General features: G+C 36.8%; 1 protein-coding gene across 1 annotated transcript; it reads right to left on the reverse strand.

Moving 5' to 3' along the window:
- Positions 1–3368: 3368 nt before the first annotated feature.
- Positions 3369–4329, reverse strand: LOC111900223 (basic leucine zipper 4). Its single transcript, XM_023896095.2, has one exon. The coding sequence runs from the start codon at positions 4251–4253 to the stop codon at positions 3672–3674; it is 582 nt and encodes a 193-aa protein (XP_023751863.1). The 5' UTR covers positions 4254–4329; the 3' UTR covers positions 3369–3671.
- Positions 4330–16054: the final 11725 nt, after the last annotated feature.

Raw genomic sequence — 16054 nt, forward strand, 5'->3', positions numbered from 1 at the left:
ATCCAAGACCATAATATGAAAAGGAACCATATACTCAACAAAACCATCTACCAAAGGGTCTAGAAAACCCTAACTCTATAAACAATGACCAAAACAGAAGATGGATCGAGATTATACCTCAAATAAGCACTCCTGAACTCAGAATTCCTCCAAATATCACCTCCTTCAGCCTTCTCTTCATCTTGATCACCTTCTTCTTGCTAAACCAATGATAGAAAGATCAAATATGGCCTCTCCTTCCTCACAAACGATTTAGCTCACTTAGGGTTTCTCTCAAGGGACTGTTAGCCGCAATAGGAGGCTATGAGTGCTCCAAAACCCGGGAATTAGGGTTTCAATTGCCAGCGCATACTCGACGAGTCATATGCCCGACTCGTCGAGTCTGGTCGCGGAGATTCGCGGAAACTTCCTCACCTACTCGACGAGTTGTGGCACCAACTCATCGAGTCCCTCCTCTGTCTTGAATAAATAATTAAAATTAAATCATACCCGAAACTCTGGATGTTACAACAAGTCTGTACGCGCAGCGTACAAGCCACATAGCGTGTACGCGCAGCGTACAAGCCACATAGCGTGTACGCTTAGCGTACAGCTAAGTACGCCCTATATACTCAGTCAGATGGGTTATGCACTTCGGGCTCGAGTTTGGGCTTGAGTGTGTGAGTTCTTGTTGGGACTTCAGAGTGCAAGCGTTTTGTACTAGGAAAATTTGTTGGGTTTTAGGGTAAGGCCCATGCAAGGGTTTGGGCCCAATTCGGAAAATTGTGTCATATATGGGCCTTGGTTGATTATTTGGTTTAAGGCCTTTTAGATTATGAGTTTGGGCTTTAGTCTTGGACCAAACCAGGTGAGGGGTAAAATGGTCTTTTTACCCCAAGTATGGATTGTTGGATATGGTTTGGGATCCAAATGTTAATTAGGTGTTATTTTGGTATTAATAGCTCGAGGATTCGTCAGACTAACAAACAAGGATTTTTAGTGAGATTCAGCAGTCGATGTGAGTTTCCTCATTGGGTTTAGCATATCTAAGGCACCAATGATGTTCCTTATTGTTTATGTTAGGATGCTAGGATTCTGTGTGACCCTTGCATATGTTATGTGTTGCTATGTATATCGGGCGGGGCTTGATGTCGGGTGAGGCCCGATGACTGAAACATATGCTATTGTCTTATGATCATTTTATGTGTTAATATGATTATTTGATATATATTGTATGTGTATAGTGTGCAAGGCCCGATGTCAGGCGGGGCCTAAGAATAACAGAGTTATATACCAAGCGGGGATCGATGTCGGACGGGGCCTGATGTAGGGCGGGGGACTAGTATGTGATTTATTATGTATGGTATGGCAGAGTTTTGGGAACTCACTAAGCTTTGTTCTTGCGGTTTTCAGTTTATGTTTCAGGTACTTTTGGTTCCAAGGGGAAGAGCTCGATATTACTGCATCTCACACACAACATGGGTTCCGCTTTTAAGATGATACTCTGATTGATACGATGTTTGATACACTTATTTTCATTTGGTTTGTATGGATGATGTTTTTGGAATACTATTTTATTTAAATTAAAAATGAAATTTCTGGATCATACTTTTGGGACGTTTCACCACTGATACACCTGGTTGAAAGGTTCTGAGAAGGGCGGATAGCGAGCATAGTTCATCCACCTGCTCCTCTAAAGATGGGGTCGAGACCCACTTTTACAACAACCCTTAAATGTTTACTCTGTTAGGGATTTTGCAAGATTTTTTCCTTTTCAAACAATATATCGCAGGAACATCAATTTTAATGGTTGTGGCCCAATATAATGGTCAATCTAGAATAATGTATTGTTGCCTTTGCCCAATCTAATGGTCGAGACCCACTTCTAGCAATATTGTTCCATACCTATGTAACATTTTTTTTTTGAAATGACAGTTCAGGGTTTTTTACTTAAATTATATATTCCTCTAACAACTCGAGCCCACAGTTGCAATGGATCGGTTCTAAGACTTCACCACCACTTCGTAATTAAGGATAGGTTTAAGGCTCTCAATGATCCTACACCCATATCCTTAGGAGCTTTGACCTTTTCCCAAGACACACAATGCACTTTCTTTTTTTCATTACATCCTCCCCACAAAAATCACCTCTGAATGAACTCAAGTGTGTTTATAACCCCAATAGGAGCGACAAACAATGAAAAAAAGAAGGTTGGAAGGTTTCCCATCACAACTTTAATTAGTGTCAGTCGGCCACCAAATGACAATGTTTTCGCCTTTTATAAAGATAGGTTTGAGTGAAACTTGTTGATCACCGGTTTCCAATGTTTCTTCAAATCCAAGTTAGCTCCAACCGGTACACCAAGATAAGTTAACGGAAGTGTAGCCGGTTCACAACCGAGTGGAGCCGCACATCTCTCTACCTCCTGCTTGCTTGCTCCAATACCGAATATCCGTGACTTAGGTTGAACATGTAGAGGTTTGTTAAATCGAGTAATGAAACGAGATCATAATTGATATGATTTAAGAACACGGAGAGTAAATATAACTTTGTTTCAGCTCATATTATGCTTTCACGATACAAAGATTTTTAGACAGAAGAATAGCAAAAGTTCTATCTATCTTATGTATCATTCCCTATTTATAGGAAAAATAGAAAGCACACAAAAAATACAAAGGGCTAAACATTACAGTTTCGAAATAACAATGCCTTTGTAATAACATTACATCACTTAACGAATACAATACAACCTTCGACACATTACAATACACTTTGACTCTTACAGAGTCGTGCAACTATTGCCGAACTCCACATCAGCAAAAAGGAGGAGAAGAAACTTGGAAGAAGAGAGGGAGAAGGGAGGGGTGGGTTGCCGAGTGAGGGAGAAGGAAGGAGGAAGAATTGAGGAAGAAGAAAGAGACTCGGCACAGCTCTACCGAGTTGCCGAACTGAGCTCGGCATGCCGAGGGGTCGGCCCGGGGTTCGCCGAGGTCGCCGAGCCTATTGCTGAAGTCACTCCGTCCAGCCTTATGGAAATTTACTTTTAGGCCGGACGACACATGGAAATTTGCTTATATATCGACTATTAACATGTTTCTTTTTCTATTGCTAACTCTATATCGATACAAATGACATCTCAAGTTTATTCCATCGATTGAAACTAATTGAACGTATCACCTCGTTCAGTTATCTCCCATTGATAGAGTTTATTCCATGGCTTTAAAATTACTGTAAACCTTATGTGGTCTCATGTGATTTTGGACGAATAAAATACATCACATATAAACAACGATTTAAAATAGATATATTCAAATATGATATATATAATTGATCAATTAATTAGGATGTTAAAAATAAAGAAGCAATTATAAATAGACGACACGTACCAATTGGTCCAAATTTACTTTTCATATCATAAGCCAAGCACTTCGTAGTGAAACTTTACAAAATGATATCTCTGGTTTTGACAAAAACAACCATCCGTTCTACCAAAACCTTCATTTTCCAAAAACCAACTAAAAAAGAAACGAAAACCAAGACAAAAATAACGACTTAAAATTACCATTACTTGATAATTACCTTCCTCCAACTACTTGATCGATTCCTTTACAAATATATATATAGGGTGAGTTGCTATTGTTCTCATGCACTTAGTTACGATTTAATTTCATATGAAATATATATATAAAGCTTTATGTAATTAACGATTGTGGGTTTTGTTCATTGATGGTTGTCACGTTATTATTGCATGGCCATGCAGACGATAATAACTGGTTCTGAAGCTGCCGGACGAGCAGTACTTGACGCATGTCCCATAGTTTTTGCCGGAGCATCACTGATTCCGATCGGAGCCTCTCGTTTTCTTGCCTTATAACTTGTGCATGATGGCTTACAAACCGTAACCGGTTCATTATTTCTCGGTTCACAGTCTTATGCCGGTTCACCTGGTTCCTCAGGTTCTCCAAGTGCTTTTGTTTTCTCATGCGAGATCTCCGTGCAGACTCCCGGTTTGATATCATGCGTCTCCTCTTACGTTCATCAATCAGGGTGACTTCAATAGGATTCCGGTCAACGTCTCCCTCGTCGGAGCCGGAGTTGGAGCTGTTGGTTTTTGGCGTGGAGTCGTCGGAGCCGGAAAACGAAAAGACAGGCTCTTGAGGTGGATAAAGAAAGGGACTTTCATGAGTGTCAGTGTCCCAAGGGGTAAACCCAGTTCCAAGAAAGTCGTCGGACGGAATATGGTCGCCGTCGGTGGGGAAAACAGAAGACAACATGATCGGAAAAGCGTTTTAGACGGTGGAGGAAGGTAGGAGGAGGAAAGGGAAGAAACGATGGGTTGGAAGGCGGTATTTAAGAACAAACTCATCATATGTTGGTGGGACCCACCCAATTAGTGCATTACTATAAAAATAATTATTGTTAATATAATGTAACACTTTTGGCATGTAAAACTCTTCTTTTATACGTTTTCAAGTTGTAATCAATGTGTATACTTCTTTAATATTTATAAACTTTGAAAGCGATGACATTTGAAGTTAATGTTTCGTATTTAAAACAGAAATAGGAATTGATATTAATTACGTGAGACTAATGCTTTTGAGTCAGGCGGCACTCACGGTGGGGCCACCGTGGCTTTTCAAAAGGTGGTGACATCAGCAGTGTGGGTCCCACGGTGTTGATGTTTAAAGCTTAGTCATGAAGAAACAAAACAGGTGCCATCACTTCTTAACACGTGTCCAAACCCCATGGGCCAGTACTCTCAAAGCCAATAGGATGCCAGTTGCTTACGTGGAAACACGTCGGTGGCGCGGCTTTGGGACGACGAGCCAAGCCAACTAAAATGGCATAAAATGATAAAAATAGAAAATATAGTTTAATTTAATATATGATTTAAGAAAAATTAAAAGTAAAAAAAACAATTATGAAGTAGGGTTATAAGTTATAACAAAAGATAGACGTACTAAAACATAATACAATTAATTTGAATTAAGGATTGTATTGGGTTTATTTATTATTATTATTATCATTTGACTAGATGAGGTAATAAGATTTACAAGTAACTGACTTGTCGCATCACAATGATCACTCTTTTGCTTTCAAAAGTTCATGGGACATTATCTTTACGTATACATTTAATTTAACTATACCTCTAAAACTTCATTACGGCTTTATTTTAATTGGAAGTACGTTTTAACTTTTAAGTAGTACTAACTTTATTTTCATATATTTTAGCTTTAAATGAGAAGTATTAATTTCCTTGTGTATAATAAATTACGATATATTTATAACATATTTTCTAATAAAGTTGAAAGTACAGGTTACCATTTTATTTCTAATTATGAAATGATTAAGACGTACTTTCTGTTTTATATCACCTAATGAAAACGAAATTTAACTAACTAAATGAATTAACTATGTTAGAACAACAACATATACATATACATACATACATACATATACATGTGAATATAAGAACGAATTAAGGAGTAACGAAAAAAAAGTAAAGTATAATAAGAAAAAGAAAAAAATGAATCAAGATTCCTAAAGAATCACGCAAGATTCTTGGAAGCATGAGGCCGACAACATGTTAAAGAATTGATCTTGTTACAAAGTTGTTGTTTTCCATCTGTCTGACTGAGAGGAATTGAAGGAAACAAAGATAATGCAAAATTAATTTGGTTTAAAGTATGTTATATTTTTTATACAATCATAATGTCATGTCTTTAATTTGACAACTAAATCTATGAGACCTTACAACAGAGATTAAAAAATAAAATAAAATAAAGTAAAATAAAATGAAATAAAGTTTGCTTCAGAAGACGATAACTGAACTAAAGGTTCATATATGTATAAATTAATAAGAAAGCATGGATTATCGGAGATTTAATATCGATCTCAAGATGGGGAGAAAACTGAAAAGAATAAAAGCGGTTAGTGGTTTTGTGGAATTGGTTCCTTAGTTAATTGTTGCAGGTTGTAATGATAATTATAATTTATAATTATATTTATGAGAAAAAAAAAATACTAGAAAAGATGCTTTCTAAAGGTCGATTCGCACTAGTTAATACCCTACACACTTCTTGACCTACTCGTTTTTATCAACCATCTTACATAAAATATAATCAATAAATAATAAATAATATCTTAAATAACGTCAATTTAAACACACAGAGGTTAATACAATATAAAGATAATGTAACATTATCTTCTTTGATATCACAAAGTAATGTGGAATGTGAGCCACAAACCCAAGAATGACTGCAGAGTGTACAGAGAAATCAAACAAAGTGTGTTTTTTGACATAAACTATGCCGCAACATTTTATATTGTTACCAAACTTATCAATCTTACATGTAACTTGTTTAACATGTTGCAAGGTAGTTGCATGATTTGTGTCAAATCCATTTTGTTGCATAAAGAATTCAAATTAATAAATAAATAATTATAGGATGTTGTCTGATTAGTAAGCATTTAAAATGTATGATTACATTTTCGAAGCTACAAAGAACCTTGAATAAGACCAATAAATGAACTTAGAAAAGATGATAGGCTCTCTTCGCATACTATAATCCCAACATTTTTTTTATTTACATGCACTTCTTCATTTAATTTCATTGTTATATATCTGCCACTACATAACGTCTCTAACCACATACAAACAAAGACATCGCAATCGTCATCACTACCTTCTTGTTGTAGATGGTCAAAAAATAACTTTCAACTGCATATTTGTGGGCTATCATTAGCTCTTTACCTAGTAATCTATGAACTTTAAGTAGTCGTTGAAATAACATATGGAAGGTTTTAAAGTTTTCAAGATTTTCTCGTTATGACTATTGATATCAAGCTATCATAAATATTCAATATCCACGACTTTAAGTAGTCGTTGAAATAATATACGAAAGCTTTTAAGTTTTCCATTAATTACAAATCTATGTGATAAATTTAAAATGTTCAATTGTTTTTGACGTGTTATCCGACAAAATGATTTGTAAATTATAAATACGAAAGCTTTTAAGTTTTCCATTAATTACAAATCTATGTGATAAATTTAAAATGTTCAATTGTGTTTGACGTGTTATCCGACAAAATGATTTTTAAATTATAAATTAATTTATCAATAAATTATTTAAATTATTTATATTAAAAACTAACTTATAAACTATTTTAAAAATCTCAACAACGATTAAATCACAATAATCTAAAATGTACGACAAACGCAACTTTATACACAAATTTAAACATTACTTCATAACCAACAAACATATTTAAGTAAACTATTCTAATTGGTTTGCCAAATTCCAAAAGATTAATCACTAAAAGAACCCGCTGTTAAAGGGGCCTAGTCACCTAAAAATCAATTAATTTAAAATGAAACTTATTTATTAGAGTCTCACCCCATTCAATTCAATTTTACACAGTTTGTCTTTTCAAAAAGTTACTAAATTGTTTTTTAAACATGTATTGCACCCATTTTGGAATTGGACCTTGCAAAGTGCATTTTCTTGCGTAATTCATTTATGATTGGTCTATGTCACAAAAATAAAATGATACTCCCTCCGTCCCAAAATTATTGTCCATGTTTGACTTTTAAAGTCTTTTCATGTCAACTTTGATCATAAATAACTTTATTTGTGTTATATAATTTTTGATGAAACTTATAACAATAAAAATACATTTAAAAAATAATCTATTCATATATCTTGCATAAAAAATTATATAACAAAATGTAAATTATTTAAGGTCAAAGTTGAACAAAAGAGACTCAAAAAGTCAAATGTGGACAATAATTTTGGGATGAAGGGAGTATATATATATATATATATATATATATATATATATATATATATATATATATATATATATATATATATCATGGTTGCAAAAATCGGGATTTATCGGCGATTAATCGTGGATTAATCGTTTAGGGTTCTCCAACCGTCGAGGATTAGGGCATTAATCGGAAATTTAGGATTAATCGGGTTTGGCGGGATTAATCGGTCAACAAAAGTCAAAAAAGTCGAAAAAAGTCAAAAAAATCGAAAAAAAGTCAGAAAAAGGTCAAAAAAATTTATAATTTTTTTTAAAAAAATTCAAAAAACCAACTTTCTTTTTTTAATCCAAAATTTTCAAATTTTCAAATTTTCAAAATTTCAAATATTATACCAAAATGTTCATATTTTCGTATTTCCAAATTTCCAAATTACAATTTTTCTTATTTTCTAATTTTGAAGTACTTGTTTTTCTTAAGATATATTAATATTTAATTAATTTTAAAATTTTATTAATAATTTATGGTCCCCGATTAATCCTCGCCAACACCGATTAATCCCTTAACACCAGTCGACCGTCGAGCTACCGTCAAACGATTTTTACATCCTTGATATATATATATATATATATATATATATATATATATATATATATATATATATATATATATATATATATATATATATATATATATATATATATATATATATATATATATATATATATATATATATATATATATATATGGTAAAATGACATCATAATTTCACGATGGTGTCATTTCAAAAGAAAAATCTATATAAACTAGACATACACAAAATGGTTATTTCATAATACAATAATACATCTTCACATTTGATTATATTGTTGCGAGACAACCCATCTATTTTGGTATTTTAGTATTTAATTCATGCTTTAAGGGGTTTGGACATTCCTTCTTCCACCTATCTTGTTTGTGAGATTGGTTTGTATTCGGTCAGTCACATTTTCTTCTTTTGTTATGTTTCCTCCGATCTTAGAGCTCGACTTTTGATGTGGTGGGGATTAGACATTGCGATGCTTATGTTGTATGGTTATTGGCTTGATTGGTTTAGTAATATTCGGTTATAGAAGGGTGCTAAAGAGTTCCTGGAAGGTGCATTTAATATCATGCGGTGGCACATTGCAGATATTGTAATGACTAACGAGCTTCTTATGATAAGGAGAAACCTAAGAAGACATATTTGTTTGTTAGTATTATTACTCACTCTTTTGCTTGGTGTACTCATATACATAGATGAGGATTCTAAACACATCCGATTTAAAACCATTTCAAGAGTCATAACCACTTTGACTTTAAATAACCCCAATTTGATGGGACTTACTTGGTGTAGTCATATACATAGAGTGAGATTCTAAACTCACTCGATTTAAAAAAATTTGCTCGAGCTAGAAGACCAATTCCTTACCTTGAAGAAAGGAAGTATGTCGATTGATGAATACACCAACAACTTCACATAGAAGATGGAGTTCGCCTTGTGTCTTGTTCCGGATGAGCTGATGAAAATCGACAAGTACGCAAAGGGACTTCCTTGGAAGTACGCAGTGCCAATGCATCGGGCACCTACTCTGGAGGCATCTATCTGGGCTGCTAAGTCCGTGAAGGAGATGATCAAGGGAAGAGCCTCCAGCAAGATTGAGGTTGGCAAAAAGAGGAAATTCGAAGGATCGACAAGGCCCGATGAGAAGATAAATTCCAATACAAGGAAGTTTAGAGGAAGAGGAAGTGAAGAAAGATGGTGCGAGAAGTGCAAAAAGAAACACACTTGAAAATGCGGTGAGGAGGTGACTTGTTTCAAGTGTAGGAAGCATGGGCATTATGCCAACGAGTGTACATTCAACAAAAGGGTGTGTTACGGATGTAACAAGGAAGGGCACTTCAAGCAAGACTGCCCAAAGAGAGAGGGGGCTACAAAGCCAAATGTGTCGCCAAAGCCAAAGGCGAGAGCATTTCAAATGATCCTTGACGAAGCAGATGACAATGCAAGGATTCGGAAGTGAAGGCTTGATATCCAAAGATCAAGTTATGAAGTAGTCGTGTAGATAGTACCACATGGTGTAGCCTATTAGAGGCATAGTATAGGTTTGAACACCTATGTAATCATTTCAAGGAATAATATAAAACCTTCGTTTTGTTATCTAATGTTAAATGATGGTGTGATTTTCTTGCATGGTGACTTGGATAAATTGCGAGACAATACTTGGGATAAGTATGAGTAGGTGTGAAAGGTAGTAGAGGCCTATACTACCGGAAGCACAGGACTCACACTTGGATCAGGGAAAGTCACAAGGTTACCAAGGAGCTAGTAATTGATTCTGTTTTATTCGAGTATGTTGTTACCATCGTTTCGGTAATGACCATGAGGCTCAAGTCGTCTGGCGTGTCGGGGATGGTAAGAAATGATTTCAAGGATGAAAGCTAATTTAAGTGGGGAACAGTTGTAATGATCTGTTTCGAATGGTTTCCATTTTAGGGTGGTGATCAAGGATTTGGGTATTAGCAGGCTTAGGACCCTTGAAGAATTGAGATTTGGATTCATTTGGGGTGGATGATGTAATTTGGATGATCTGGGTTTTCGGTTTGTGTTTGGAGCCAAAGGGGTATTTTGGTAATATGTTAGCTCGGGCTTTTATGGGAATTAGATGTTTGCTCGGGATATGGTACGGCAGGTTTGAGCTTATTTAAGCGTAGAGCTTCTTGTTACCTTTTTCATGGATATAAGGATCGTCGGAATCAGATTGAAAATGAGGAAGTTATGGCCTTCGGAGTATATTAGGGTTAATGGGATTAAGCAGTACACGGAACGTACACATTTGTACGCATGGCGTGCTAGTTCTAAAGCCGATACGCCGGTCATACAACGGTGTACGCGGGGCGTACTGATGCAAGGCAGGATCGCGTCTTCGGGCACGTACGCGGGGCGTACAATGGTGTATGCAGGGTGTACGTGCAACTTAATGAAAACCCTAATCTTGATGATGTATTTATATAATCTCATTAAGTCATTGGGGATGGCCTCTTTACCAGCCTCCAAGTTCTCAAAACCCTATAAATCGTCCTTTAACCTTCATGATGGTATTTTGAGCTCATGGTGTCCACTTTTGGTGTTGTTGGGTCATTTCCAAGAAGATGGAGTTTGATGCAAGGTTGAGGATCAAGGAAGAGCTTATGGATCTGGATTATGTGCTTCATTTCCGACTTGTTTGAGGTAAAAATATTTGATCTTGTTCATGGATATCTTAGATCTAGCATTTATGAGATTTGGTTCCTTTTTGGCCCATGGATGTGATCTAGTGGCTTGATGCCACTCCAGGAGCTTTGAGTTTCCCCTCCTAGTGTTTCTAAGGTTCAAGGTTCATAAAGTTGGCACCTTTATAGTTAAAACCCATCCATGCTTGAGTTTGGTTCCTTTTCATGATGGTAGAATGCTATATTTTGAGGCTGGGTCTTCTTGGGGCATGCAAAGTCACCAAGTTAGTGACTTTACGGTTCTAGACATTTATTGCACTCAGATCTATGGGTTGAACTTCTGGAAGTAAGCATTAAGATCTTAAAGGAAGGTTTTGGCTTATTGGGTGACTCGTTGGGCGTACAAGTCTGTACGCGCAGTGTACAAGCCAATCTACGAGTAGCTTAGTGTACAGATGGGTACACCCCGCGTACTCAATCAGGAAGGTTTTGCATGTTGGGCTTCGGTTTGGGCCATTTGTTGGGCCTAGTTGTCTTGGGCCCTGTTGGGCCATCAGGTTTTGGGTTGTTAATTATTTTGTGAAGGCCTACAATGGTTTTGGGCCCAATTTTCCATATTTTGGGCCTTGTGGATTTTATGGTTTGGGCCTAAGTCTTGGTCCAAACTAGATGAGGGGTAAATTGGTCTTTTTACCCTGAGTATGGATTATAGATATGGTTTGGGACCCAAATGTTGATTGGGTGTTGTTTTGACTTTTGATAGTTTGGGGATCGGTAAGCCAGAAGCCAGAGAGTTATCCGTGGGATTCAACAACGCGAGGTGAGTTTCCTCACTATTTTTAGCAAGTCAAAGGCACCAATGTTGACCCGTGGTTTACTATGTAGAGTGCTAGATGTATGCATGACTCTTGCATGTGTATGTGTTTATTTGCTTACTAGGCGATGGCTTGATGATTCTTCTGTTTGCTAATATCAGGTTTATGCATATATGATTTGTATGTGGGCTGGGGCCTATGATTGTGCACTATGTTACTATCTTTGTGATTTCTGCATGTGTTTGAATGTTATATGATTATATGGTTATATGTTTAGTGGGCAAGGCCCGTTATGCAAGTGTGGGGGACCCGTATCTCAACAGGCGGGGCCCGTCATGCGAGTGTGGGTGGGAATCGTATCTCAGTGGGTGGGGCTCGTTATGCAAGTGTGGGCGGGACCTGTTATGTGATAAGTTATGTATGCTATGTGGTATCTTGGAGAATTCAATAAACTTTGTGCTTACAATTTTTAGTTTATATATGTTTCAGGTACTTCGGTTTTCAAATGGAAGAGCTAGGGGTGGTTGCAGGGCATACACCACATGTTTCAACATTCTATGATTTACTCTGATTTGATAATGTTTTGATAAATCTGGATTACTTTGGTTTCATGAAAATGATATGTATTAACGATTTAATTACTTAAAAACGAAAATTTTTATGGTATTATTTATGGGACGTTTCACCTTTTGGGCTCACCAATGCACCAACAACATTCATGGGCCTCATGAACAGGGTTTGCAGGTCGATGTTGGATCCGTCATTTGTAACACATGTAGATTTGGGCTAGTCAATTTAAAGACAATAAACATAAAAAAAATGAGTTTTTGTTGGAAGATTATTTAGAAGGATTAATCAAGTTGTAGTATGTGTTACAAGGGTTCCCTACATATAAAGAACGCCGAAATACGAGTTATAACGAAGGAGTTATGACCCGTCGAAGTTTCGCGACGGAACCGACACGACACCGGGAAGCGTAAATAGTGAATTTACGATAGAATGACTTTTAGCCTTAGCAATCTAAATGAAAGTCATATAATATGTTAAACCGAGGGCATCCATAAAAAGAACGCCCAAATCTGACTTCGTATGAGTAAGTTATGATTTTTTCGAAGTTTCAGCTTAGCAGTGTACAGCCCGAAGTTCGAATATTAGGCCGAGCGGTTTTTAGCCGACACAACCTAAACGAGAATCGAAGAACTCTCTAATAGTAGCATAACGATTAAAAGACAGATGAAAATAGATGTCGGTTGAAGAAGTTATGAATTTTTAACGGACCAATCATGTCCCGGCCTGTTAAAAATATAACTTTTAAAATAAATTCAAAATTAGCCGACGGAGTCTAAATGAAATTTGTAGAGTACGTTCCCTCCAACGCGTGGATATAAAGAACATCGAAAACGGAGCTCGTATGAGGAAGATACGAATTTTTGAAGTTGGAACTCAAAAATGCGAAACCTGGTGCGAAGTTGTTGACGTGGCCGATTTCCAGCCGTCCGATGATAATCTAGCCTCGCTTCAGATTGCAACGAGTCACCCTTCGCTACGCCCTACATCCGAGGCCAAGCACGCCCAATGTACTTCGGTTCTTATCCGTTATGAGTGCGAGATAGATGGAAGCTCGCTGGCAGCCTTATCCGAACTACACCCAGCGTAGTGCTGCTGAACGCACAGCGTAGTCCGAAGGTGTTGAGCCCCTCGATGATTTTTTTTTACCTATGTATCAGGCCCGGTCAGAACTGAGTTGATGTGTTCAATTAAGTTCTTTGTCAAACAAATCGGAAATCGGGAACCAAACTGCTAGACAATAAGTAAGACATTGTTCCATGTATTTGTCCGGCTGATATCTAGAACAGAGGATTATATGATCACTTATCTAAATAGCGTATCATCATCTTCTCAGTTTCGAGAGACATTGAAAGAGCTACGATTGTAGATCGGTTCCTGAAGTCATACTTACAGATATAGTTATTAGACTTATCCAAGTGGGACTGTTGGATAAGGTGTCTAAGTCCATGACTATATTTGGTATGTACTTGACCCGACCCAGCATGGTCCATTTGGGTTGCATGACATCATGCATTTGGATAGACTAAATGAGAGAATAACACTTGTGGTTTATTAATATATTATAAATTCTAATATATTAATAGTATTATTCAATTAGTATTGATCAAGAATTAATTTGAAATTAGTTAAGTGATCAAAAGATAACTAATTAGATATATGGCAGCTTAATGGGTGTCCACTCTCACCAACTGCTTCCTTGATTGGTGGAGGGTCGTTAGCCGAACGGGTAGGACAAGGACTTATAAATACTCATTAAAAGTATGATGAATATTATAAAGTAACTAAATGTTTTATTAAATTCTCAATCTTAGTTACTTTAGGAAAATGTAAATAAGGTGCTAATCCATGAAATTACACTTTACACTTTGATCAAGTCGTTAGTGGAGTGTGTGTAGTTAACTGGCACACTAACCTGGACTTAACAAGGTAGGTAAAGGGTGACTTAAGGTTTATAATAGTATCGGTGGAGCGCATGTGGTTAACCGACACATCGATTGAGTGATAAACTTTAAGGGTACCAAGTGATTTGCATGGTTACTTCACACCTCGTTTTGTGATCCTCGATATCCCAGTCACAAAACTTGGAGGGCACACTCGAGATTGAAACATGCCTTTGAAAAGTTCATTGAATCTCAAAAGAATCTAGGAATTTCTAAGAACCAATTAAAACCTAAAAATTTATATTTCGGTTTTTGGTGGAAATTAGTGAATCGTCATTCACCTACCTTTCAAATATGTTATAGCTTAGATTACGGAATACCTCTTCTAAGTTATGATATATTGTTATTGGATCCTAACCTTAATATTACATTTGGGTGTTTTGTTAAGGACAATCTTTATATCTAAACTAAACTTGTTCTCTTCTTTTCAGATGTCTTCCAACAACACTGTTTCTGGCTCAAACCCTACTGGCTCCTTTTTCCTCATGAACCTATGTGGGAGGGTCATCTTCGATGGTTCCAACTTTATGGATTGGATCCGGAACATCAGGATGGTGACTCGTTACGAGGACAAGGAATATGTCCTCGATGAGTCCACTGCTACTCCCCAAGAGATCGCTGACTTCCAGACTCATGAAAGAGATGCCACCAAAGTGGCATGCATCATGATGGCCACCATGACAGCTGAACTCCAGAAGTCCTATGAGGACTACTACCCTTTTGAGATGCACCAAGATATTATGGAAAGATACCATCAAAGTGCTCATCAAGAGCGGTATGAAATTATCTCCTCCATGATAACAACCAGGATGAAGGACGGAGAATCCGTCACGAGCCACATGTAGAAAATGCAAAGGTATGTGGATCATTTATTGAAGCTTAATGTGAACTTCCCCTAGGAGCTTGCAATAGATATCATTTTGCACTCCTTACCCTCGTGTTATGATCAATTCCGCATGACATACCACATGAATAAGGAAGAAGTCACACTCAGCAAACTTCAAGGACTCCTAAAGACCGCAGAAACAGGTCTTAAAGGTAAGTCGGTTGTTAACTCTCCTACTCCTACTCCAAACTCCGCCCCTGTCTTGGCAATCGGGAAAAGTAGAGGGAAGAAGAGGAAGAGCTCTTCGAAGGGTACCAAGGCTAGGGCCCTTGATGGCTCTTCTTCAAGTGGAACCAAGAAAGGTTTCGTCACTCCTTCTTCTGACCCAAGAGAGGCTGGATGCTTCTATTGCCATGAAAAGTCACACTGGAAGCGTAACTGCCCAAAGTACCAGCAAGATGTGAAGGATGGGAAAGTTAAACCCAACCATGCAGGTATTTACACTATTCTATCTAATAAGTCACCCTATTCTAACTCTTGGGTCCTTGATACCGGTTATGGTATTCATATTTGTTCTGATTTGCAGGGACTAAGAAGAAGTGAGAATGTGGAACATGAAAAGATAAACTTGATCATGGGAAATAGGAAAGCTTCACCTGTCACCAAGATTGGAGTTTATTCTTTGTTGCTAAGTAGTGGGTTTACTTTAGATTTGAATAAATGTTGTTATTCGCCAGAAGTGGCAAGAAATATTATTTCCTTTCATGCTTTGTACAAACAAGGGTTTACCTTTTTTTTATAATGAAATTGGTGGAATAAATGCTTTCTTTAATAATTTTCTTTATTTTAAAGCATTACCTTGTGATGGTGTGTATGAAGCAGTATTTGTTGTAGATAATATAGGAAATAATGTGTTGTGTGT

This window comes from Lactuca sativa, chromosome 2 (genome assembly GCF_002870075.4).
Source record: "Lactuca sativa cultivar Salinas chromosome 2, Lsat_Salinas_v11, whole genome shotgun sequence".
Taxonomy (NCBI): Eukaryota; Viridiplantae; Streptophyta; class Magnoliopsida; order Asterales; family Asteraceae; genus Lactuca; species Lactuca sativa.